At 42.4% G+C, this 27,537-nt stretch overlaps 1 protein-coding gene and 1 long non-coding RNA gene across 2 annotated transcripts in view; one reads left to right on the top strand and one right to left on the bottom strand.

Moving 5' to 3' along the window:
• The window catches only part of LOC144692235 (uncharacterized), a 39,521-nt gene extending 37,732 nt beyond the window's left edge, over nt 1-1,789 (bottom strand). Inside the window, exon 1 of the long non-coding RNA XR_013579290.1 lies at nt 1,711-1,789. This is a non-coding gene — a long non-coding RNA (uncharacterized LOC144692235). The remainder of the gene's footprint in view (nt 1-1,710) is intronic.
• Nucleotides 1,080-24,477, top strand: f3a (coagulation factor III, tissue factor a). The gene is made up of 6 exons (XM_078560821.1): nt 1,080-1,352; nt 2,315-2,426; nt 16,161-16,351; nt 19,069-19,250; nt 19,343-19,487; nt 23,777-24,477. The coding sequence occupies exons 1-6, from the start codon at nt 1,280-1,282 to the stop codon at nt 23,920-23,922; spliced, it is 849 nt and encodes a 282-aa protein (XP_078416947.1). The 5' UTR covers nt 1,080-1,279; the 3' UTR covers nt 23,923-24,477.
• The last annotated feature ends 3,060 nt before the right edge of the window (nt 24,478-27,537 follow it).

Raw genomic sequence — 27,537 nt, 5'->3', positions numbered from 1 at the left:
ATGGCCTACTTCTGCTCCTATTTCCTATGTGCAAGAGGTGAGAATGTTTAGTTATGAGGAGAGACTAAAAAGACCATAGATAATAAAAACCGGAAATGCTGGAAATATTGCGTAGGTCAGGCAGCATCTGTGGAGGCAGAAACAGAGTTAACATTTCAGGTCTGTGACCTTTCATCACTGAGTTTTTATTATAAAGTTCATCGACCTGCAACTCTGTTTCTGTCCCCACAGATGCTGCCCGACCTGCTGAGCATTTCCAGCATTTTCTGTTCTTATTTCATATTTCCAGCATCTGCAATATTCTGCTTTTGGGTTAGAGAGTTAGGGTAGGTCTTTTGACAGGCAAATTGGGAAGAAGGCCTGGTAGAGGTATCCAGAATAATGAGGTGGCTTGGATAACGTGTACAGATAAGAATTGTTTCTAGGATGAAGAGTTGGTGACTAGAGGGAATAAATTTAAGATCGTCACCAAAATACAGAAGAAAAAAGTTGGGAGAATTTTTTTATTGAGGTCTGGATTGCCCAGTCAGAAACAGTGGCAGAGGCAAAATCCATAATAGTTTTCAATAAGGAAGTAGATTCTCACATTACACCAGTGACTACACTTCATATGTACTTCAGTGTCTGTAAAGCACTTTGGGGTGCCCGGGCATTGTGAAAGGTGTTATATAAATGCAGTATTTAAAATAATTAGAAAAGATTGTGCGAAAGAGTAAGAGGAGCGAGACTAAATGTCTACCACAGTCAACACCAGCAAAATAGACTGAATGACGTCCTTGGATTTGATATAACATGTTCATGAAGAAATGAGCACTTTTAATGTTTTCCACAGAGCCACTTCTGTTTTCTCCTAAATGTGACCTTCCTTTTAATCTCCCCAGCTACCACAGCTTGATGTCAAACCCCTCTGCTTTTAAGTGATCTAAATGGACTTATTGTTTAGTTGTTAAGGAATGCTCAGGTGCGTCTGACTGTAGAGAGAGCGCCTGCCTAATTTGGGAGGGGCGATTGGAGTCATTTCCTCGATTGGGTATTGGGTGGGAGAGAGGGAGGGAGGGGACATGCCTCTGCTTTTCTGAACACTGGCCTTTTATTCGCAGGGTCGGTGGCCCTGAGAAGAAAAGGAGTCGGGCTGCCGGCGTGAAAGTATTCGCTCTGAACCTCGGAGAATCGAGACCAGGAGGAAGAGTCGCTACTAGGGACTGTCGGATAACGAGGGGGGAATCGGGACTACATCTACTTCATTTTAACAGCGCCCTTTCTGTACCTCACTCTAACCATGGGCTCTGGTGCTAACGCTGCCATCACTTTGGGATTTACCATCGTTTGTCTTCATTGTGGGCTAGCTTCAGGTAAACTGGTCAATTACTCCGGGAATTGGTTTGCTGGGATCTCTCCTTATTGCAGACATTGTTTAATCGCAACATTTTATCAGCACAGTTTCAAACAGTTAAAATCAAAGCACTGATAGAGCAATGAAACGATTTGCGGCAGTATAATTCAACTCTAATTCATAATCACCTGCAGCAAAATCCGACTTTCCGTTTTTAATAACTAGATGGCATCGGGCTTTAATCTGTAACCTGGTCACCTTTTCCCGCGATTGCAGATCCTTGTGTGAATTACTTGGGAGAGCAAGTAACAAAGTCTCTCTCTCTCTCTCTCTCTCTCTCTGTCAGCTCCGCTCCCATTGCCACGGAAGGTACGGACCTAATATGGCCAAACAGATTGATTGCTGACCTGTAAATCCTAACCAACATGCCAATGCGAGCGGGAGAGCCTCCCTGCTTTGCTGTGGCGCCCCTCAAACTGTGGAAACAGACATAACCTTCAGCTTCGTCTGCTCCATGTGCCCCGGGAAAGTTCTCGTTCTAAATCACTTTGTTAGAAAATAACACAGTCAGCCATAGATTACATTCCGATATCTGTGGCGTTACACTCGATTAGTTGTGTTAAGAGTTATACCGCATCTATATAACATACTGATGTGTTTTCTGTGTTAACGGTAGACCCGTTGGGCAATAGAATAGTTATACAAATTGGCACAAAGGTATGGTATGTGCCTAATGTTCAAGTTACCTGTAGCAGTGCGAATCTGTCAAATTGATGGGTTCGACATAAAGCACCGGTTTATCTGAAAACTCTCAAGTATCTCTGATTTTTTTTTAATTCATATACGCCAACATCGTAAAGTTAAATGGTTAACTCCTACGTGGGATGTGATGTGAAAACTTAGTGGTTTGCAAAAGGGGTGAATGGTGACTAGTTGAATGAAAACTCAAGTCTATTTTTTTTAAAAAAAAACAATCTTCAGATACCTCGCTGCGACCTGTTACTAACGTCAAGTGGACATCGTTCAATTTCCGCACGACACTACAATGGGAGTCGACTTCGAAAGACTCGGTGTACTCGGTGAGAATCCGTGGGTGAGTAAGTCATTGGAGTACCTTCTGTAGGAAGCGCGGCCGGGGTCTGAGCAGCAGTGTGCCCAGACAGCACTCAAACAAAGGTGCTTTGAGAACGATCATCATGTTGGTAAAGCCACTGGGGCCCGTGTGTTTGTGGCAAGCGAGCTGTTCCACCACCACCACCACCCCCACCCCCCAAAAAAAGGATTCGAAGGGAAACATAATTTGGGGCATTGTAACGGGCCTTCCCGCAGATTTTTGCACTGGCAATCAGGACAGTCCTGCACAAATCCCGAGTAAACTCTTGAATGCTGTGCTGTGAATTGATAGTGAGGGGGGGGGAAGCTGATGCCTGGAATGGGTTTGAGGGCAGTCAAAGTGCAAAGGGGCTTAAAGAGGAAAATCAATGTTCGATTGGAATTTAGCATTCCACAAACCTGGCTTAGCTAGTTGTTTAGCAATCAATGAAGTCCCTCATAAAATTTCCAAACTGTCATCATGTGGATAACCCCTGTCTGCAATAAGCTATTACACTCATAAGAGCTGGAGGAGCTGGTCTGGTTCTTCAAACCTATTCCAGTGACAAACAGGATGTTGTGATGTAGGAGTGACAGACAGAGGTTGTGTGCAATTCGTAATTGTGCGTCGTGGGGCTGGACTTTCTGTTTAAAAGAAAAACCACGTTATTAAAGTGGGCAACAGCTTCTGATGAGCACACAAGCTCGATTAAACATGGAAATCAGGAAGTTCAGCCCCACATTGCCTAACTTAGCGGAAGCTTGCTTTGTAACACCAGTATCTCACTGAGACCTGGCATTGGAATAGTGTGAAGGTCCAATACATAAATGAGGGATACCCGCTGAATTTACCAGAAAAGGTTAGGGCTTGTGCATTCCAGTGTAAGTAATTTTTTTAACTGTGAAATAAATCTTAATTATTGCCAAACAACCTTGCTGGCACTGAAAATTAACTTCAAGTGTGGATTCTCATTTGGATTTTATTTTATTATTGGAGAGATTTAAAGTAAGCAATTCTTTAAATTCGTTCTTGGGACATGAGCGTCACGGGCATGCCCAACATTTATTGCCCATCCCTAATTGCTCTTGCGAAGAGGTGGTGAGCTTTCTTTTTTTTTTATCCCCCTCTTCCTGTACCTGATTTGACATTGAATTCCATATCCTAACCTACACTTCCTGGTTTGTTCTTTGCTCTGCTCATTCAGACTGATTTGGTTGAGGAGATAAGAGTTGTTTGCCCTGATCAGATGGGTCCCAGATGCTCTGTAGGAGGTGCTGTGCTGTTTGGTTGAAGGTAATTTCCAGTGCAAAAGCTCTCAAAACCTATGTGCATGTGAGGACTGGTGCCATTGATCAGAAAATCTAGCCCCATATGTTACTTGAGTTCCAATCACTTTTTTTTAATATAGCGTAAAGAAACAAATCTACTATTGTACTCAGAACCAGAATGCTAAATTCTTAATATAACTGGTACACCAGTATAATCAGCATTAGATAAAATACAGAGAAATCCTATGATGCAGTAATTGGAAATACTTAGAATATAATCTTTTACAGGTTTTACATTAGCCTTTATTTTGGCCTCCACATTTGTGAATTGGTGTTCCAGTTACATGGCTATCTTTCTCCCAATGATGGGGACACTAAATTACTTGAGGTAATTTTGCAGTAGCACTGGATCATGTGAATGCTGAGCTTACCCAGTATTACCATAAACTTCACTAATCTGCCCTAAGCATCTCCCATATAAGGTAGCTTCTTGGTGACAATTATTGGCAGCTGCCCCATATTCTTATTGCTGCTGGTCTGGAAAGGCTGATTCTACATCTTTGAGCAGGCTTAAGAGACCAGCTGTGATTGGATTTCTGTGTGCAGCATAAGTGTCAATGGTTCTGTAATATGTGTCTGAAGGTATCTCACACTCAGTGCTTCAGAAGCTTAGGTCATTAGGTGTATCTTAATTCATCCACCCAGAAAGACACTACTGTTTTCTGTTCCATGTGTTTCAGCAAATAATTGTCTCTTAAAGAATGCCCAAATATCTTTGCCTCCACAACTTAATCTTGAAGTCTGCATTAGTTGTTTTTTGTATGAAGAAGAGCTTTCTGCTATCAATCTTTAAATTTACCTTTTTACTGGTTTGAATCTGTGTTGCCTCCCCCAACTCTCTCAAAAATTTTTGTTCTCTTGGTTGGAATTTTATTCCTCCCAGTGATAGGTGGAGGTCTTTCCTCCTAGCTCAGACCTGTGACAGTGCTCACCAGCTATTGGTTCTTCTCTGCATTGTAGTTCAATGCTTGAATGTTTCCCTTGTTTCTTGGCAGCCAGAATTGGACACAGTACTCAAATGTAGTTGAACTAGAGCATTATGCAACTTGATCATGACTCTGCTGGTTTGATAATGTCGTTCAACATTGCATTGGCTTGTTGATTGTTACTTTCCATTGGTTGGACATGTTGAGCATCAAGTCTGTTAAGAATCCTAGACCTATTTTAACCTCAAATTTAGCTATTTCAACATGACTAATGCTGCATTTTATTACTTGCCATGTGCAGATAACTGGAGATCAATGCTTAAATTCTGGATCTTTGTTTTGTATTGTTGAACTGTCTCCCTTGTCCCAACACCAGAATGACAAACACGCTAAATGACTTGAGATTAATTTGCATAAGCACTGAATCATGTGGATGCTGAGCTCATTTGGTTACTGTAACAGCTTCACTAATCTCCCCCGAGCATTTCCATATATGGTGCTTCTTTCGGTCTGTGCCATAGGCAAGAGGCCCCAATGTTCTTATTGCTGCTGGCACACTATAATGTCATGGAGTCGGACTCTGTATTGTGTCCAGGACATGACTTTTACTGGATCTGAACTGTGGAAAATGTTAGCTTTCTGCACAGTGCTGGTTCTCCTTCATGGGTTGGAGATACAATGGTGCTCAGCATCAATATAAGGATACATATAGTGAGGAGAAGCAGCAGCGAGCAACTATTAAATAGAGCAGGAACTAGCTCTAATGGTTTGAGGTAACAATGGGCAACAGCTGATACCGGACAAACAAAGAAAAACTTAAAAGGGACATCATGGACCAGGGTGAAGAGTAGTAGGGCCTGAGGAATTAGAGCTGAATGTTTAATTATCTTAAGGTAATTACTTTTAGGAAACAAACAGAGCTAAGAGGCTAAATAGCCTGAGTAGATGAAAGCAGAAAAAAAATACATGAAGTTGTGGCCAATATTCAAGGGATTAAATAAGTATCAGCAGTTCCTAAATCAATAATTGCTAATTTCAATTCAAGCGAACCTGTTGGCTAATTAATACTAGACCGCAAGTGATTCTGTGGTTTCTAGAAATAAATTACAACTAATTAACAGATAAGTAAAGATTAGAGGTGACAGCGCAAGCAATGCGTCATGATTGTCATGTGTGGGAGTTTGCACCACTTGTGTAAGAAATATCTCCGTCTTGACTCACTCCCGCTCAGTGGCTTTAAGTTGGTGTGCACATTCGAGACACCGTTCAGAGGAAAGCACAGGGTCGAGAAGGAGAGAGAGCGACTGTCAGTCAGCGGGGGAGGGGAAACAGAGAGGACATGGAGGAGGAGGTCCCACAGATGCTGGACTTGTCCAGTATGCTTACTAACTGAGGATAAGAATGAAGACTGCAGAGAGAATGGCATTCTAGCCAATGTGGTGATGTGGAGCAGGAAATTGTTCAGGGAAAGGAGCAGAATAGCAAAGTTGTAGTCATAGGGAAATTGATGATTTCAGACTAGATCAAGTCCTCTGCAGTTGCTACAGAGAGTCTAGTCTATGTGGATGGATTGCCTTGCTGGCGCAATGGTAAAGGATATCTCGGACCAACTGGAGAGGAACTAGGAAAGAGAGAGGAATCATCCAGTCAGGAAAGGAACTAAAGGAATATCAGAAATTAGGAACTGAATTTTTTTTAAAAAATGGCCTGTGGTAACTTCAGGATTACTACGTGAGTCATGTGCTAGTTTACATGAGGATAAACAGACCAGCAAGGTGAATGCATGGGCTGGAAGTCTGTTGTGAGAAGGAGACTTGTACTGGGACAAGAAGGAGCTGTACCCCTCCTAATGGAAAGGATAAATAGAGATGTGGATCGGACTTTAACCTAGTAATAAAGGGGCCAGGGTGGGCGGGAGGTGGTGATCTAGTGAAAATAACATGACTGAAGATAAAATAAATAAGCGATGAGAGTAAAGGTCAGACTAAGATAACGAATAAAGGTAATATATGTCCTTCAACTGTGTCTGGTCCCCAACCTTGAGCATAAGATGATTGATTGATTTCTAACAATGTAACAGTAAATTAAATTGCTCATACGGCAGTGTACACAACAATCAAAACAAACATAATTTGTAACAAGGAACCGGATGTAGTGGGGATAACAAACATTGTTTAAGAAAGAGCGGGATTGTTTGTTAAATATTGCTGCGCTTAACTCATTTAGAAAATAGGGAAGGCAGATGAGGTGGGATAGCTGTACTAATCAGAGATGACAAAGTGACCAATAGGAAAAAAGGACATAACTATTGTTAGGAACGAAACAGAACCCATACGAATTGAGACAAAGGATAAGAACTTATCAACCCTCGTTAGGGGTCCTCCACAGACCACCCAATAATGAAGGGAGGCGGTTAGCCAATCTATGAAACCAGTAAAAGACAAAGAATAATAATGAATTATTCCAGGGCATGGAGAGGTAGGGAAAGGGGAAACTGGAATGGAGTTGTTACATTGTGCTCAGGACTCCATAATACTTAAGAAACCTAACGAGAGGAATCGCTGATAGAGTTGGCAGTGGGAGATGAATCCGAATACTGTTTTGAGGAGTATGTGTATTGGAATTCTTGATAAGTGTTTATAATATGATGACGCTTAACATAATTTGAAAAGACATCAGTAAGAAAAACATCAAAGTAATAGATTGGGGAGCAAAAAGCTAATTTGGAGAGAATAGAACTAAGTGAGGTAAACAGCAGAAAAATGGTTACAGACAAAGATCAATAGAGTTCAGGAGAAATATATTCCTCAATCAAGAATATTGAAACACCATGGATAAATAGAGATGAGGGTAAGATTGAAGCTTCAAAAAGTCTATACTAAGTGACAACCCTTATTGAATTATTTGGAGCAATAACTGAATGTTAATGCTGTGGATGTAATTTTTTTTGGATTTTCAAAAGACCTTCAATAAAGTAGCATATGATCAACTTGGGGCTAATGTCAGAGCATGTGGAGTCTGGGGACAAGTGGCAAGCTGACTACAAAACTAAAAGCAGAGTAAGGGTTAGGGGTAGCTATTCAAAAGGTGCTACACAGGGATCAGTGATATATGTCCTCTGCTGTTCACAATTTAATGATTTGGACTCAGGAATCAGAAGTGCAATTTAAAAATTCAAGAACAACAAATTGAGAGGTGTAATTAATACAATGGAAAAGCACAACAAAATACAGAAAACCTTGCAGAGTAGATGTGAAATTGGAAAATGAATTTTGGTATACATAAGTGTGAGATGGTGCATTTTGGTAGGAGGAACAAGAAGGCCATATACTGTTGTTGATAATAGTCAGAATGGGGTAGAGGAGCAAAGAGATCTAGGGGTACAGGTACACAGATCACAAAGTGGCAACTCAGGTAGCAATTCAAGCACGGAGTTCATTTCTAGAAGGATAGAATTGCAAAGCAGAGAAATTATTTTAAACTTATATAGAATTTTGATTACACCATAGTTCTGGCTTCTAAATTTACAAAAAAGATATAGATATTGCAGAACCTGTTTTTTTTTAAATTGCAAGTTGACACCGGACTGAAAGGATAAATTCATCAGGAAAGGATGAGCAGGCTGGGTCTCGTTTTTCTAGACTGTAAAAGAAAAGGCTAAAGGGCAACCTGATAGGGGTCTTTAAAGTAACGAAAGGGTTTGATAGAGTAGACAGTAAGAAATCTTAAACCTTAAGTTCTAGTCAGAAACATATAAGATAACAACATGAATAAAATAGGAAATTTGGGAGTGATTAGAATGTGTAAATTTGCTATCACAAGGAGTAGTTGAGGACAATATCCTTAATGCGTTTTAATCACTTGATAAGCACAAGGGAGAAATTAATAGAATTGATGGGGTTAGATGAAGAATGGGGAAGAAGCTCAGGGCGCATCGATGTCAGCATAGACCAGTTGAGCTGAATAAACAGGGGTTTCTGTGCTGTAGACTATGTATTACAAACAGTTTGTTCATTTAATCCTGTAAAGGAGATTGATTTGGCTATTCTTAATTCTTGCATACTCCATTGTTATTAAGATCATTTATGATAAAAATGTACAGCTTTCCAAGTGCATTTCTTCTAAAAAGATCCACAGTAATTTGTAACTACTTTCTAAATTTCAATATTTCAGCTATTCCGAATCTATTCAGTGGTTCCTCAGCAGAAGTTCCAAATCCCCCTCCCAGAATTTATGGATCAATTGATTGTGATAATTCTATCCAAATATGTGTAACATTTGACTGATGGATCAAAAGCTGATTGAATAGGCACCGTAATTACATAGTGAAGCCTGAAGGATCACTATCAAACAAATGAACCCTTCCCCTCCATCCAGACAGCTCTTCTTCCCCTCCTTCTTTCCCCATGATAGATTTATGTTTTCATTTGAGGTCAGAGGTGTATGTGCAGTCAGCCTCCGCCTAACTTATGGGGTTGGAAGTAGTTGAAAAATGGGAGCTGCAAAACAGATTAATTTTAATTTAAATTCTACCCTCCTGTTAGCATTGAGACATGGTGGTGTAGGGTTCCAGAGGAGCCAGTAGCTCTCTGGTACCTTCTCCAAATAGTCTTTCTTTCTTTCTTGCACATTGGCTGCACGATTGGATACAAACACGACTGAAGAGGGAAGAGATTAATCCAGGATTGGCTTAATAGCCTGTAAATTGATTGCAGGTTCATCAATAGTTAGATTTGTTAAAGGGAAAACACCATCTTCAAAGCCTGTTTCAAAAATGATTTCAGCAGACATTAGTTTCAGAACTGTTTATTGAAATAAAGCTACATATCCCATATACCTTATCCATCAACTGCTCTTAGCCACTCAGAAGTGCTGCTCTCATAAGTTCACAATCAAATGCTTAATGCGCTTGTCTACATTCCATGTGGTTATTTTTATTCGTGTATGAAATTGTTTAATACAATTGGGCTGATACCTGTGCAACAGGACAGACAAGCATGTAAGTGCCTGGGCATGAACTTTGTCTGCCAGCAGTTTTGTGACATTCACTAACTGCTGAGCATGGAAGTGAATCAAAATGATTTTTCTGTCATTTATGTTGAATTGTGGAACTAACAGTGAGTTGGGACAGAGGGGCAATCAATTTTCTGCATAAGTTTGCATAAATTTGTCTAAGGTATCTTTTACATAAAGTTTTGAAAATAAATAGGAGAATATGCTACTGCGGTTAATGCTGTTATTGCAGTAGTAAATTAAGCAGGAACAGAAACAAAAATAAAAACAAAATATTGCAGAAGCTGGAATAAAACCAAAAGTGCTGGAAATTCTCAGGTCTGGCAGCATCTGTGGAGAGAAAAACCAAGTCAATGTTTTGAGTCAAATATGACTCTTCTGCTAGAATGGTTTTTTAAAAACAACTTCTTAATATTCATGTTTTTAAATTTTCATACACTATCATTGTCCGTGCAGTTGCAGCAGTGCTGACTATAATGCAAACTTGTGGAAATAAACTAATATATCAAATGTGATAGTTCACCTTAAGCATTTCAACTCCAGTATTGTACACGTGTGTTTATCGTCTTTAAGACTTTTAGGATGGTATTACCAGCTTTCTAAGTGTTTCAATAATAGTGAAAGATTTTCTTCCGTGCTGTGTAACTGAATCTTAAAGCCTTAGGCTTCCTTTTTACTGATAGCATAAAAGAGGAAATCTTGGCCTAGTATGTTAAAAAGAAATATAAAGATACATAGAAAACTTTCTATCATTATTAGGCTTGACTGTTCATGGTACCAATGACGAGGCCCTTCAGTGAAAAGCTGGGGTTTTTCTCCTTAGCTGAGGTGGCTATGGCTGGTTTGATAGAGGAGTTCAAAGTTTAAAAAGGGTCTTAATAGAGTAGATAAGAAACAGGTCAGTGAACAGAGAACACAGACTTTGGGTAATTGGCAAAAAAAAAACCAAGAGCGAGATGAATATTTTACTTCAGCGAGTTAAGGTCTGTAATGCACTGCCTGCTGATTTGTTGAAGCAAATTCAGCTGTAACTTCCAAAAGTTCATTGAGTCTCTTATCAATAGTCACACAAACGTTTCCTTTTTAAGTAGAGAGCTGGCACAGGCACAATGGGCCGAATGACCACCACCTGTGCTCAGTCTAAAAATTGACAGTAGAAATAGAGTAAAATCAATTCCTGCTTCAGTATTTTCACTTCACGTGATTTTATGAAAGGTAACACTGGAGAACTAAGTTGGAAAGTTTGATGCTTCTTGCACAGCATAGTTAATCCTCGGGACTTCAGGACTAACACATGGCAAAGTTACAATACAGGTGCCTGCATATGCAGAATAACTAGTTTTTCTATTTTATACAGTTCAGTGGCAAATGTTGCCATGGGCATAATTTCATGCGTGGTGCTGTGGGAATGTTTAAAAAGCAGTTCATTTTACTCCCTGCTTCTGATAATCAGGTTATAGCTGAAATATTACCAAACAGTCTGACATGAATAGTAGAAACCTCTCGGACTTGCATCTCTGACCTGAGCAAAACTGGTAGCAAAGCGAAAGCATTATTTTCTGAAAGCCTCAGCAGGAACCCTGGTGAAGTGAAGCTAATTGGGGCACTGCTATCTATTGTCTAAACTCTGGAGGTGCATCAACCTTTTTTCTAATCGGTCTCGACCAAACCAGTGGTGTTGGAAGTAACTGAAAAATGGGAGCTGCAAAACAGATTAATTTTAATTTAAATTCTACCCTTCCTCTCCTAGTAACGTTGAGACATGGGGCGGGAAGTTTGCGGCTGGGGTGGGGTAGTAAAGTGCAGCGAGCTGTTCAAATGTCCATTGACAGCGGTGAGACTAGAAACAAAAACAGAATTACCTGGAAAAACTCAGCAGGTCTGGCAGCATCAGCGGAGAAGAAAAGAGTTGACGTTTCGAGTCCTCATGACCCTTCACCGTTTTATCCCTGTGAGACTAGAAAAACCTGCCTGCGGGTGGGGCCATAAAATTTCGCCCATCATGGTATAGGATTGCACAGGAAGCAGTAGCTCTCTGGCCTTTTATTGTGAGCTGAGAAAGGTGTTGGCAGTTTAACTGGCTGAATTAAGACGTGTCCTAAAAGTTCTCGTAGGTGTATTTTGTCAAGTTGGTTTGTGGAATAATGATCAGGTGTAAGGCACTCTGACAAATTTTCTTCCTTTTTTTTCAGTTCCCGGCCCTCTTTTTCCCTCCCAACCTGCAGGTGCAGAGCCCAATTGTAGCACCTTTCCCATTGTGTGTCTGAGGTGAATCACCTTGCCTTGTACATGACAGCCTAGAAAAATAGTCAAAAGCTGTCCATTCTATTAACAGCTGACAAATCCGATTGCCTTGAATAGCATCCTATAACTGTGCCACTGTTTTATGGTGACTGAATAAGTTAAACCCCAGTTTATGTGGGATTCATAGATTCTCATCAGTGTTTTTGAGTTCAAATTTTGCAATTCGGTCCCTCTTTGTGAAAACTGAACTAAAGACCAGGGTATGGTCAATTATTTAACTGTTCTAATGACTTACAAAATAATTTTCTGTGGTTACTAAGTGGAAGCTTCGCGTTCTGCGTTCCCCCTCCCCCGCAATCGATAAACTCCGTGAATTAAAGTCTTTATGGGGCTTGGGTTTACCAGTTTCCAGCTGGGTGAGGAGGTGGAATGGAAAGCGAGTGGTCCGCTCGCTCCTGTCCTCGCTGTCTCAGCACTGTAAATTGGGCAGCCAATTAGTGGCCGCCGAGTGGAAAGGCAGCCAATTAGCAGTGCAAAGGGGTGGGGCGGGTGAGGGGCCGGGCTCCATGCCTGACCGAGCGTCTAGATCAGGAGGGAGAGGGCTTATGCTGCGAACAGGTCGCGGCTACAAATTTAAAGGCGCCCTGCCCTCTAGGTCTCCCCTTGTTTCTTGTGGCAGGCTCGAAAAGGTGAGTAAACGAAGTCTTAAAAACATGCAGACGCTGCCACCTTCACCAGCAGACGCGGCTGCCACGCGCAGTCAGGGCCCTGTTGGAAGGCCTTTTCTTCCACCCTTGTGCTGTCCCCTCATGCCTGGCAGTAAGCACACTCGAGCTTTTTCCTGTCCGCCTGAGAAATGGAGTGGGCAACGAGCAATGGCATACAGTAGCTGGTCGATGGGTTATTTTAAAAATAGCGGGCAGGCTTCTGGTTTCTGTGCTCACTTGCCTTCTCTAATGTCAGAGGCTGGTAAGATCATGTCGGATTGCCAGCCTGATGTCATGAGTATTTTACGTGTGCATTTTTTTTTTGCGTGGGGAGAGGGGGAGGGGTCCACCCGATTTTTGCAGCTGTAAATTCCAGCCCCTTATTAAATGCAGAAATAAGTGGTTTACCTCATAAACGACACACTTGTCAGAATTAAGCATGTTATCGGATCGCCAAACAACAATGGCACATAAAGCAGGTGGGCAAATTTCTCGGGGTTAATCATATTCTTTGATTTAGTCGACACATTGTGTATTGAAGAAGGATTTCAGTTAAACCCAGGACCAGTTTCTTGGACTTATCATTAAATTTCAGTCTGTGGCTTGTGGTTTATATGTAAATGTTTCTTTTGAAGAAATATTTAACTTTAGAATTCTGATGGTCCATTCCTTTGGTGCCACAGGGAGAGTTCTCCCACATCAGAGACGTGAATTTCAGCTGGTGGTGCAATTTTCTTTAGCCCCTTTTGCTAAGACAAAGTGTACTGCCAAATGCTTCTGCCACAGCCAGTGCGGCCTTCCACAGCATATGTTGAAAACCTTCAAAAGGAGCTTTATCCTACACTTGCACAGCCCTACTGGCTGTTGTGGCACCAGTATGTCTAATTTGGACCCTGCAGGTACAGACAATGAACTTTTTGTGTGTTACTCTGCAAAGAGCAAGCATTGAGTTGCAAGGTGGGTCCTGCACTAGTGTTACTTAAAGGGACAGGCAACCAACTTGCAGGCAAATTGATTTTGAAGAACTTTGTTCTATTGGTCTCATTAATTCCCTTGTGGGTCTAGCCCTCGTTTGATCTCCACTGGTTCCACTTAATTTGAACAGGTTTACTGCCCTGGCCTATTCCAACTTTTGGTGTTGTATTTGACTCTGTGGTGAGCTTCTGACCACGTTTAGGGGTACAGTAGTGTAGTCATCATGTTACAGGATTAATTAGATGGAGATATGAGTTCTAATGCCACCACGGCAGCTGGGGTGTTTCCACTCCAATAAAACCTGGAATAATAAACTAGCCTCAGTAATAATCATGAAACTACACATCTGGTTCACTAATGTTCTTCAGGGGATGGAATCTGCTGTCCTTACCCAGTCTGGTCTACATTTGACTGCAAACCCACATAAGTTGATTCTAAACACCCCTTTGCAATGGCCTGGTAAGCCATTCAGTCATATTCAGAAAGGCAGCTCACCACCTTCTCAAGGAAAATTGGAGATGAATGATGAAGGCTGGTTTTGCCAGTAATGCCCACATGAAAAAATGGAGGGGAGAAACGGGCTGTTTTGCTTCATTAATGGTGCTATATAAATGCAAAGTCTTGCTGTCAAGTTCTTCCGTCTGACCTGGCATAATGTGCAGAAAGTGGTATTGTAAAATCAATATGAGGAAGTGGGGGGTTGAGAGGCCCTTGGAGTACAGAACCAAGGCTGGGAGACTGTGATGGGGGAGAAACTCACTCATATTTCCTGGGGGGCATGGGGAAGCTATGGTGCGAACTTTTATTCCCAGTTTGTTGGCTTATTTGGAAGGTGACGTAAAGGCCCAAAGGCCTTATTAGAATTTTGTTGGAAAACTTATACCATTCTTTTCATTCACTTTCTTTTTAAAATGTTGGGGTACATTTATGCTGCTTAATGTTTTCTTTTTTCCCTGTGGGTCAGTTGCTCTTATTCAATACATTTCTAATTCATTTAAAAAAGAGGCTTTGTAGATTTTATTTGCATGAAGTGAGAGACTTGATATTTTTGTTTCATTCGCAGTTCTGCTGGTACAAATGTTCATGTAAACTATTGATGATTAAAATACAACTATGATGTTTTGTATAACACACAGTATTATGATATTTAAAAATATGGGCCCCAACGTGCCCTTTCCCTGCTCCAGTCTGGAGTTACAAGGACCCTGAGCTGCCCTGGCTGTGCCTGGGTTTATGCGGCTTGGGTCCTGATATTCCCAGTTTATAGAACCTGGGAAGGAAAGCCAGCTGCTGCTGTAATCTGAATGGCCACTGGCTCTAGTACATAATGTCCAATTGCTGCCCCCACCAAAAAAATAAGCAGGTGAAAGATCTCTAACCCTGAAGATCCAGCAGCTCCCTGTGATGGTGATCAAAGCGATGGCGTGGGAGGTGGAGGGGAGCCTGCATGGGGGAGGAGAAGAGGGAACATACTAAGACTTTTTAGGCTGCCTTTATTTTGCTGCCTGCCCTTTTTGAACACTAAACCCTGAAGGGATACCTGACCCAACAACTTCCAGCAGCTTCTTTGAGCACCCCACCAGCATTCCCAGAGGAAGGATTTTTTTTTTTTGAGAGTCATTAGTCTGTGGAGTTCTCTTCCCCAGAAAGAAGGCTGGATCATTGAATCTATTCCAGGCCGAGGGAGTCGAGGGTTATTGGGGGCAGACAGGAAATTGGAGTTGAGATCCTAATCGGATCAGCCATGAATGTATCGAATGGTGGAGCAGGCTCCAAGAGCCGAATAGCTAACTCCTGCTCCCATGTTCCTGTGTCCTATGTAAGGTGAGTTGGGTTGTGCTGTCAGGCTCCTATCCTCGCACTATCCCGCTTCCACCTCGGTCCCATGCCATAATGATGCCTATACCCATCCAGGACAACATAAAGTTGCAGAATCATAGTCTCCAGTCCTGTGCCTGGCAACTGAGTGCCTGTCTGCTTCAATGGAGGAGGCTGGGGCTAGGAGCCGGATGGCACGATCTGAGTCATCCTTTTTCTGATAATGTTGATAGCGTGTGTGGTCAAAGGAGCTGCCGGGAGCTGTTGTGCCAGGTACACCCTTCAGAGTACAGCCTTTTGAAACGAGTGCAGGCAGCAAAGCCAAAGGGTGGCTAGGGCGGGGTGGGGAAATCTCTTGTGCACTCTCCCTTCTTCCCAGAACTGAATGCTTCTCCGCTTCAGTGGAGAAGAACAATGGGGTCACTGCCAGTTGTTATGGTTGTCCTGCCATTTCCCTTGTTTACTGCTGTGAAGGAAGATGTGGCGAAAGGACACTTGAATGGGGTTTATACTAAACCTAGAAAGAAGCTTATCGAGCACATTGACAGGCTGTGTGCAAAGTCTGTTTTGGTTCTACAATCACCAAAGTGATGTCAATGGCAACTTATTTCGCCCAAGTAAATGAGATATTTTCTCAGAATGATGAGCTGCTGGCTTGTAAGTTTGTATTAAAAGGCACGTAGCTTCAAAATAACACTGATTTATTTATTTTTTTAAATGCAGCATCCAAACTGACTGGAAGAGAAAACCTGAATGTACCCGGATCAAAACTACAAGCTGTGACCTGACCAGCCTGATGCAGAATGTAACAGACACGTATGTTGCTGAGGTGTCAACTCACAGCGCAACACGCAGAGATGAAATCGAGGAGCCGCCTTCTGTCGTATCTCATTCAATCCAGCTCTTAAATCGAAGTGAGTGTCACCAATGTGGATCAGGGGAGATCTTGTATCATGAAAGTTTGCGACAGCAGTTAGTATAACTTGCATTTGTGTAGTGCTTTGAAGGTGGTAAAATGTTCCAGGGAGCTTCACAGGAGTGTTTTCAGACAAAACTTAGCTGAGCCAGGTGAAGAGAAATTAGAGTGGACTAACAGGTTGGGCAAGGTCTTTAAGGTAGCTTTCAAGGAGGACTGTAAAGGGGAAGAGAGGGTTAGAGAGTTCACGAGGTGTGGGGAGGGAATTCTGGAGCGTAAGGCAAGGCCTGGCTACCAGTGATTTGGTGAGGGGTGGGGGATAGATTAAAATCAGGGATGCGCAAGAGATGTCCCGGGGAGTTGTAGGGCTTGAGAGAGGTTAGAGATGGGGAGGAATGAGGCCATGGAGGGATTTGAAAAGGGTATGGATTTTAAAATCAAGACTTTGACAGGCCAGGAGCCAATGTAGATCGGCGAGCACAGGGGCGATGGATAAATGGCATATGATTTGAGATTGAATATGGGCAGTAGAGCTTTGGATGAACTGTTGGAAGGTGGGATAGCAGCGAGGAGAGCATTGGAATAGTCTTACCGTTAACTTTGACATGTCATCCCTCCTCCTCTCCTCTCCTTATCACAGAAACAGAATTTTGCTGGAAGTGATCAGCAGGTCTGTCACTAGCTGTAAAGAGAAAAGGGAATTTTTATGATGAAGGGATAAACCGGAAATGTCTATTCGCTTCACAGATGCCAACAGACCCACTATTTTTTTTTTTTCGCTCCTGTACTTGCCTGTTCTGACTTACCCACAGGAGATCTGCTAGTTTGACTGTAAAAGGATATATTACCTAAAACCATGTAATGGAATGAACCAAGTTTAAGAGTCAGGGAATGGAACCCCAAGAAGAGAGGGGGAAAGGAGGGAACTATTACAAAACATATTCAAAGTGATCCCCACGTTCCTACTCATTGGCCCAGAATTTGCAGTTGTAATGATGGTGAAGCTGTCCGTGTTCTGTTATGATTGTGTACAGCCAACAGCAACTTCTGGCACTGCAAAAATGCAGTTAAACGTGAAAATCCAGAAGTTTGTCAGTGATGCCCGGCTCTTCCACGGGGTTTTCTGCTGCAATCTTCGCAGATGCAATCAACAGGGGCCCAGATTTCCGTCCCCGGGTCAGCTTCACCAAGTCAGGTGATTTCCTGGCTCAGCAAACCCAACCATTAAAGATGGCCGCCCCCAGGCGGGATGTTCGTTTGGCGGGGTGCGGGCTGAAACAGGAGCCGGAGCGGGCGACCCTGGAACGAGTGCGGAGGCTGTCAGATGCGGAGGCGGGCTGGGTGCAAGGCCTGCCTCTGTGCCCTGGCACTGTTTAAATAAATAAAAATTAATAATAAAACAAAGAACATCCCTCACCACTCTCAACCCATCACCCACCTACACGTTTCCTATGCTCCATTCATGCGAACTCATGCCTCCCATGTCCATACCCCTATGCCAACTTACTACCAATGCTCCTCACTCACCACCTTTTGCCCTTGGCCTCTCCATGCCAACTCATCTAGTATCCTTTGACAGTTCCTTGACAGATTTGGCACTTGGGTAGCTTTGATAGGTTTGACAGTTCAATGATTCTAGTTTGTAAGAAGTGCATAATGTTCATTTTTAATGATCACTAAGGGTGCCTTACCTCTCCCAAGGGTGTCCTTGGGCCCTCTCCAAAGGGGTCTATTCAGACGCATCCAAGTTCAGACCTCACCTTACCTGTTCTAATGTGCATCCTCCGGATTCCACATTACTGGCCTTTCAAAATCCCACTAGTGGAGGCAGCTGATGATTTAAATGGCCAACTGCCTCTGTGAATCACGTACTTGCGAATCCCGGCTCAACTCCAGTCCTGCCCTCATGAAGATGGGAATTTGAGTTCAGGGGTGGGACTTAGCATTTTCGTCATGATGGGGAGACTCTCCACTGTGGTGAAAATCCATATCAGAATCAGCGATTTGACATGAATGTCAACTTTTTACATGCCCTTCTTCCTGTAAAAACCATTGAAAAAGTTGAGCCTTGCTGAAAGAGCTACAACTCAGTATGTTGTTAAAAACTAAGTCATAATTACTTCTGAAGAACGTCACTGTCCCTCAAAATCTAATTTTATAAGGGTGGAGTGTCATTCTTCAATGATAAAAATTGCATGGTGTCATTCTTCAATGATAAAAATTGCATGATTTTTAAAATTTTGTTTTTGTGTGAATTTATCGTATTATAGCCACTACCTTAAATCTCATGTTTATGCTATAATTTTTTATTCTGCTTTTTGTAAACTGATTAAGAACTGAATTATAATCCATTCTTCCTGCTTTGCTGTCTGTGAGAATCCTTCAACCTGGTTGCTTTGCCTGCTTGATGACATCACGGTTACGGGATTCAACCGATTCCCTTTAGCTGGCACCGGATTCAAATTCGTGTCAGAACAGGCAAAATTGCTCAAGAGCCTGTTAAGTCTTTGTGGGTAGCTTCCTTTTGAGGTTAGCAGCGAGTGCTGCCCTTTTGTTGCTGGCTCTGTAATCCAGGCCAACAAAGTTGAGTTAAACTTGTATTCTCTTCCAAAGATACGACGTTATATCATGGAACAGCATAAAAGCAATAAAAGAATAAACTTGGTAGGAATGATTTGCTTGAGTTTAACATGGTGACGTTTTGTTGCATTCTAGCTATCATTGGAGGAGCAAAGTTTAAACTTTTTGAAAAGAATAAAACTCAAGTTCGAGTGCTCATAGAAGATACAGTTACCAGCATCAAGTTTTCAAATAACACTCCAAAAACACTGCATGATATCTTTGGAGCTAGCCTCAAGTACAAAGTGACTTCCTGGAAAGACGGCACAAGTGGCAAGGTTTACTCAATCATTATGCTAAATTTGTGTTTTCTATTTGAAATGTATTGCTGTCAGAAACAAGGTTATTTTAAAAATTGTTGTTGTTACAGAAAACTATAACCATAAATAACTCAACAACACTAATCAAGGTCGATGAGGGATTCAGTTACTGCTTCTCTATTCAAATCTGGATTTCATCACCATCTAAGCATGGCTCAAAAAGTCAACACACTTGCACAAATGTTCAAAACACAGGTATGTCCTCTTTTTTAAAAATTTGAAACCGTGTATGCTTTATGTTGCAGCCATGAATCTGTGAGGAAGCCAATAGTGATAGTTAACTCGTCCAGAGAATTTGCTTCAGTTTGTTTTAAGGAAAAAAAGTTGAAACAATCTTTGTTCCAAGGGGTCCTCGGAACCTTGTATCATCCATTCTCTTTAGCCCCTCAAAAGGAACGCACAAGAGTAATACAAGGTGGGGAAAACCCCTCCGTGGATCTGCTGAACAGGCAGGATGCAAAAGAGATTGCCAGTGTGGGCCCCTGGGTTGAGGGGCTACAGTTATGCAGAGATTAGTGAAACTGGTTCCTTCACTCGTCGCCTGGCTCAAAACCCTGGAACTCCCTCCTTAACAGCACTGTGGGTGTACCTACGCCAGGATGGCAGCGGTTCAAGAAGGCAGCTCACCACCAGCTTAAGGGCAAATAGGGATGGGCAATAAAAATGCTGGCCTAGCCAGCAGCGCCCACATCCCGTGAAAGATTTAAAAAAAAACTGGTGTTTTTGTCTTTGAAGCATAGAAGGATAAGCAGGAATTTGATAGAGGTGTTTAAAATAGTGAACAGATTTGATGAGAGTAAACAAGGGGAAACTTTTCCCACTGACTGAAGGGTCTGTAACCAGAGTGCTCCAACTTAGTGATTGGCAAAGGTATTTGGAGGGACATGAGGAAATCGTTTTTTTCACACAGCAGTGAAGTGTTGTGAACTGTCTAACAAGAGTGATGGAAGCAGATTTAGTAATATTCAAAAAGAGCAGTGGATAAATTTTCAAGGGTGGGGGGATAAAACTAGAGGTTGGGATTAGTTGGATAGCTCCACCAAAGAGGTAGTATAAGCACACAAAAAACAGAAAATGCTGGAAAAACTCAGCAGGTCGAGTAGCATCTGTGGAGAGAGAAACAGTTAACATTTCGAGTCTGTGTGACCGTTCTTCATGGACTCTCAATGTTAACTTTGTTTCTCTCTCCACAGATGCTGCTAGACCTGAGTTTTTTCCTGCATTTTCTGTTTTTGTTTCAGATTTCCAGCATCTGCAGTATTTTGCTTTTATCTTGCAGTGGCATAAGCACAATGGGCTGAATGGCCCACCTGTATGAATAGGGATCTCACTTACCAGTCTCATAGATTTTATAGGGGTACAGATTGACACATCTGCCACGTACAGGCCCAAAACCAAAAATCTTTCTCAGTTCTATTGATGATTAATTATGATTAACACTGGCATAAACTCATAATCCCCTGAAGTGTTAATAGGTTAGTAGTGCTGTGCATATTGGGAGATTAATGTGTTTAAACGGATATAACCTTACTCTCCACAACAGATTATTCGTCCCCAAATTAAGTACCAGATTAATTTTCTCAATTAGCAGTTTACTAAATGTCAGTCATTGAGATTTCCTCTTGTGAACAGCAGTTTAATAATAAATCCTTCTTGTTATTAATTTAAAAACACAACCCCAACGTAGAAGGAGACATTCAGTCCCTCATACCTATGCTATCTCTTTGTTAAAGCTAGCCAATTAATGTCAATGGCCTACTCTTTCCCCATAACCCTGCACTTTTTGCCCCTTCAAGCATTTGTCTAATTCATTTTTAAATGTTACTATTGACTGTGCTCCTCTTCAGGCAGTGCATTGCAGTTCACAACTCACTCTGTTTTATTCCCTCATGTTGTTTCTGATTCTTTCACCAAGGACTTTCTAAATCTATGAGCTTTGGTCACCAACTCGTCAGCTACTGAAAATGGTTTCTTCTTATTTATTCAGTCAAACTCAGTCAAACCCAATCATCATCTTGAACATCTCTATCAAATCTCCTCTTAACCTTCTCTGCCTCAGGGAGAAGAAACCAAACTTCTCTGGTCTCTCCACATAACCGAATTCCTTCATAATCTCTTAATTCACCCATGATTTGATTTTTGACTTTGTCATTGAATGCCCAACAGGAGAGCAATCATCACACTTGGCCAGTTCTTTTACTATTACAGATTCGTTTCAGCATCTCTCTCTGTTACAGAAGGTGACGATAAAACTCTAAACGTCCTTGGTATGGATATCTGCCCACTGCTTTAGCTAGATATGAGATTTATTTAATGGGCTTAATTTCCTCTGCCAAAGTATTTGAGGGATTTCCATAAGGTTCATCTGCTGCTGTAACATTGACAAAGATTCTTGAAGAGCCACTCCATTATAAGGCTTTGCTCATTCTTTAATTGGTTCTTGCAACCTGGGCATTGCTGATGTGACCAGCTTTTATTGCCCATCCCTAAACGCCCATGAGAAAATGGTGTCTAGCCACCTACTTGAACCACTGCTGTCTCTATATGGCAAAAGCACTCCCACAGTGCTATTTAAATAGGGAGCTCTGGGATTTTGACCTGGTGACGAAGAAGAAACGGTTTTGTATTTCCAAGTCAGGGTGGTGTGCAACTTGGAGGTTGTAGTGTTCCCATGTGTCTGCTGCCTTTGTCCGTCTAGGTAGTAGAGGTCATGGGTTTGGATGGTATTGTCAAAGAGGCCTTGGTAAGTTGTTGCAGTACATGTTATACTGCTGCACTAATGGTAGAGGGAATGAATTTTTGAAGTGGTTGATTGGGTGGTCGTGAAGCTGGCTGCTTTGTCCGGATAGATAACGGGACTCTCTGCCTGGATTGGTGGGTGGTGGAGCCAGAGATGATCAGTGATTTCAAGAGGAAGTTGAATGGACACTTGAGGGTAATAAACTTGCAGCACTACAGGGGATCAAGCAAGGGACTAGGACTGACTGGTTTTCTGTAGAGGGAGCTGGCATGGACTCAATGGTCTGAATAACTTCCTTCCATGCCATTATGCCTCTACGTGATGGAATATTCTCCACTTACCCGGATGAGTGCAGCTCCAACAACACTCCAGAAGCTCAACATCATGCAGGACAAAGCAGCCTGCTTGGCTGGCACCCCATCCACCACCTTCAATATTCATTCCCTCCACCAGCGACGCACAGTGGCAGCAGTGTGTACCATCTACAAGATGCACGGCAGCAATTCAGCAAGGCTCCTTCGACAGCACCTTCCAAATTCTTGACCCCTGCCATCTAGAAAGACAAGGGCAACAGCCATGGGAACACCACCACCTGCAAGTTCCCCTCCAAGCCACACAACATCCTGACTTGGAACTATAATTGCCGTTCCTTCACTGTCACTGGATCAAAACCTAGAACTCCCTAAAAGCACTGTGGGTGTACCTACGCCACATGGACTGCAGTGATTCAAGAAGGTGGCTCGCCACTATCTGACTAGCACTTGGGGATAATCAATAAATGCTGACCTAGCCAGCGACACCCACATCCCATGAACAAATTTTAAATTATTTAAAGGCATACTTGAGTAGCTTCTACAGTTGCCACTTAAATACTCACCAGTAAAATATCAAGAGCCGTGAATGAAATACATGTCATGATTACAACTTTGTTTTTTGGAAGTTTAAATTTATCAGCCAATATGTTGCTTGGAGAGGGGGAAGTGGCAAGGGTGGGGCTGGGAGGGTGGAGGGTGCCCATGACTAGAAACTGATGTTTAGCAGTTGAGCATCAGGTTTCTATTACCGTGTCTTGGAAATGGAGGATAAGGGCCCCACCAGAACAGCAACCAGCAATGCCAATACCTTATTACATCTGGTTAAATTTAAACCTTGACAGCAGGATAACAACACAGAAACAAACTGGAACATGATGGGTCTAGCACTGATTTTCTTCACCCACAAAAGTGGCCACAGCCTGAAATGGCTTGCTGGATGGGCAAAACTACAAGCTACCATGAGGGGGAAAGAGCAAGCTTTTTCGGCAAGATGAATAAATTCCCTTTTGTGGCGCCTGTTAAAACATATGATTCTAACGACAAGGCTCTACTTTTCAGACGAAAACCGGAAGGCAAAGTACAAAGGGTTATTCCGCAGTATCCGAATTAACCCAAAATATCTAGCGAGGTGATTTTGTGTAGCTGTTTAGAAGGGTATCACTGTTCATTGGATTAAGTTTGTAAAACGGGACACTCGTTTACATAATAAAAGCTGCAAGCACAACAGTATCACAAGGGACGAGGGAGATTAATGTTGTTGAAACCCTTGTTAAAACGATTCCAACTTACCACCTGAAATGTTAACCTGCCGGAGCTCTCTTCAGATGCTGATGGACTTGCTGCATATTTCCAGCAGTTTGTGTTATTATTTGATATTCAGTGCTTTTCTCCCAATTGTTTCACTTTTCTCCTTTTTGCCTCCACTTTAGAATATGGCCTCGGCTTCTATTCTTTAATAATAATAGTAGCACTCGTGGTCTTCAGCATCATTGTTGGGGTGACAGTGTGTTTGTGCAGACGCAAGAGTGTTCACAGCAGCGCTGAGACAAACCCTCTGAAGGCGGTTTCTGTGTAATTTGGGAGAAATGTGTTTTGAGCAATCAGCCCTGCCTCCAATGGTGGGTTTGGCTTTCTGTAAAGCCTGTTCGCTGACGATAGGAAGTGAATGATTCCTGAGCACCGATACCTCCATCGTCGTGACTGATCATTCACAAGTGAAAAGAAAAGTTTTTTTTGTTTCTGTGAAACAGTTGGACATATCCATATATCACGCAAGTGAGGAACTTTGTTTTTAATCTGAGGCACTAATTGCAAAAACCCCTCATTGATTGATTGATTGATAATATTTTTTTTTCATGTTGTCGGTTTCTAAGGGTTGTTCTAAATTGCTGTGAAAGCCTGAATGTTATAAATGTATTCTATTTATTTAATGACTAAGTCTTAACTATTCTTTTCATTGTGCACCTTTAAGGAATCTTTTGTATATTGGGTGTTTTTTTTTGTTGATTGTTTATCAAAGGGGAATATATCTTTTTCAATAAATATTTTTAAACTATTTTAATGAAAATAAACTGACGGTACTTACAAATGATGGTGAATGGGAACAAATAAAATGTTATGGATTTATTTTTTAAGTTGTGTATTCTATTATTATTATGTAGAAAGTCTTGCAATGATTTTTCTTGTGATCCATTGAACCACGTGCTATGTTGGGGGGAGGCGGTGACATAGTAGTGTTGTCACTGGACTAGCAAACCAGGGAAGTGCTCTGAGAACCCGGGTTCAAATCCCACCATGGCAGATGATGAAATTTGAATTCCATAAAAAACCTGGGGGAGGATTTTCACATGGGAGGGCCCTGCACACCGAAGCGTAAAAGGATGCATGGTGACATCAGGCGTGCGTCCCAACGTCACCGCGTGTCATTCCATTTGGAAGGCACGTGCCGGAGGTGGCTGCACACCCACTGAATTGTCAAAGGCCTGTGAAGGCCATTGGGAGAGTAATTTAAATAATTGACAGGGCTGCCCGCCCAACCTGTGCGCAAAAGACCTCAGGCCCCGACTCTTTCTCTTTCTCTCTCTCTCTCTCTCTCTCTCTCCTTTCTCTCCACATCCCCCCCCACCCCTGCCCGCACAGGTAGCATTAAGCGCTACCGGGGGGCGCGTCACGCTGGGCGGGCCTTAATAAGCCCGCCCATGTAAAATGGCGGCGCACAGCTGATCGCGGGCAGTGATTGGCTCCACGCCCGCCCACGCCTGCTCCCAACTGGTCCACAAAAAGCAGAATAAATTCAACCCAGCAATTCAACTGTAAAACTCCAAGAAGTATGACTAATGGGAAACAAAGCAGCAGGTTAGCGTGTGGGGGGGTGGATTCAACTTCCATGGAAAATTATGAAGAAAAAACTGAAAATAAAGGAGAGCCCAGGTGAGGCTATTAAAGTCTCCAGAACACAAAATAGGACAGAGTGTTTGGAAAGGGCTAGGAATCTAACTTCAAGCACATCAGATAAAGGGACGACAATGAGAAAGGGAACGGGAAATACAGGACTGAAGGTGTTGTATCTGAATGCACGCATTATACGAAATAAGGTAAATGAGCTTGTGGCGCAGATTGAAATTGGCAGGTATGATGTGGTGGGCATTACGGAGACATGGCTACAAGGGGATCAGGACTGGGAGCTAAATATCCAAGGATATACATCCTATCGAAAAGATAGGCAGATTGGCAGAGGGGGTGGTGTTGCTTTGTTAGTAAGAAATGAAATTAAATCGATAGCAAGAAATGACGTAGGGTCAGATGATGTAGAATCTGTGTGGGTAGAGTTGAGGAACAGCAAAGGTGAAAAAACCATAATGGGAGTTATGTACAGGCCTCCGAACAGTAGTCAGGATGTGAGGCACAAGATACACCAGGAGATAGAAAAGGTGTGTAAGAAAGGCAAGGTTACAGTGATCATGGGGGATTTCAATATGCAGGTAGACTGGGAAAATCAGATTGGTAGTGGATTCCAAGAAAAGGAATTTGTGGAATGTCTATGAGATGGCTTTTTGGAGCAGCTTGTGGTGGAGCCCACTAGGGAACAGGCAATTCTAGATTTAGTGATGTGTAATGAGGCAGATTTGATAAGGGAGCTTAAGGTGAAGGAACCCTTAGGAGGAATTGACCATAATATGATAGAATTTACCCTGCAATTTGAGAGGAAAAAGCTGGAATCAGATGTAACGGTATTACAGTTGAATAAAGGCAACTACAGAGACATGAGGGAGGAGCTGGCCAGAATTGACTGGGAGATGAGCCTAGCAGGAAAGACAGTGGAACAGCAATGGCAGGAGTTTCTGGGAGTAATTTGGGAGACACAGCAAAAATTCATCCCTAGGAAGAAGAAGCGTACTAAAGGGATGATGAGGCAACCATGGCTGACAAGGGAAATCAGGGACAGCATAAAAGCTAAAGAGAAAGCATACAATGCGGCGAAGAGCAGTGGGAAACCAGGGGATTGGGAAGCCTACAAAGACCAACAGAGGACAGCTAAAAAAGAAATAAGGAGGGAGAAGATTAAATATGAGGGTAAACTAGCCAGTAATATAAAAGAAGATTGCAAGAGTTTTTTTAGATATATAAAGGATAAGAGAGAGGCAAAAGTGGACATTGGGCCACTGGAAAATGACGCTGGAGAAGTAGTGGGGAACAAAGAAATGACGGAGGAATTGAATAGGTACTTTGCGTCAGTCTTCACAGTGGAACACATGAGTGACATCCGCAAAGTTCAAAAGAGTCGGGGGGCAGAGGTGAGTATGGTGGCCATTACCAAGGAGACCAACTGAAAGGTCTGAAGGTGGATAAATCACCTGGGCCAGATGGATTACACCCCAGAGTTCTGAAGGAGATAGCTGAAGAGATAGTGGAGGCATTAGTGGTGATCTTTCAGGAATCACTGGAGTCAGGGAGGGTCCCAGAGGACTGGAAAATCGCTAATGTAACCCCTCTGTTTAAGAAGGGAGTGAGGCAAAAGACGGGAAATTACAGGCCGATTAGCCTGACCTCGGTTGTTGGTAAGATTTTAGAGTCCATTATTAAGGATGAGATTTCAGAATACTTGGTGCATGGTAAAATCGGGCAAAGTCAGCATGGTTTCATCAAGGGGAGGTCATGCCTGACAAATCTGTTAGAATTCTTTGAGGAGGTAACGAGTAGGTTAGACAAAGGAGAGCCAATGGATGTTATCTACTTGGACTTCCAGAAGGCCTTTGACAAGGTGCCGCACAGGAGGCTGCTCAGTAAGATAAGAGCACATGGTGTTAGAGGCAAGGTACTAGCAAGGATAGAAGATTGGCTGTCTGGCAGGAGGCAGAGAGTGGGGATAAGGGGGTCCTTCTCAGGATGGTGGCCGGTGACTAGTGGAGTTCCGCAGGGGTCAGTGTTGGGACCACAACTTTTCACTTTATACATTAATGATCTAGATGAAGGAACTGAGGGCATCCTGGCTAAGTTTGCAGATGATACAAAGATAGGTAGAGAGACAGGTAGTATTGAGGAGGCAGGGAGGCTGCAGAAGGATTTGGAGAGGTTAGGAGAATGGGCAAAGAAGTGGCAGATGGAATACAACGTGGAGAAGTGTGAGGTCATGCACTTTGGTAGGAAGAATAGAGGCATAGACTATTTTCTAAATGGGGAGAGAATTCAG

This window comes from Cetorhinus maximus, chromosome 17 (genome assembly GCF_964194155.1).
Source record: "Cetorhinus maximus chromosome 17, sCetMax3.hap1.1, whole genome shotgun sequence".
NCBI lineage: Eukaryota > Metazoa > Chordata > Chondrichthyes > Lamniformes > Cetorhinidae > Cetorhinus > Cetorhinus maximus.
The sequence above is the reverse complement of the archived record's forward strand: the minus strand, read 5'-3'. Positions and strand labels throughout refer to the sequence as shown.

What these genes read in the sequence shown, in the direction of transcription:
- f3a (XM_078560821.1), top strand. Translation starts at nt 1,280, where the DNA reads ATGGGCTCTGGTGCTAACGCTGCCATCACTTTGGGATTTACCATCGTT. An exon ending in TACTCGGTGAGAATCCGTGG is followed by an intron (nt 2,427 to 16,160) that starts GTGAGTAAGTCA and finishes TTTTAAATGCAG; the next exon opens with CATCCAAACTGACTGGAAGA. An exon ending in AAGACGGCACAAGTGGCAAG is followed by an intron (nt 19,251 to 19,342) that starts GTTTACTCAATC and finishes TTGTTGTTACAG; the next exon opens with AAAACTATAACCATAAATAA.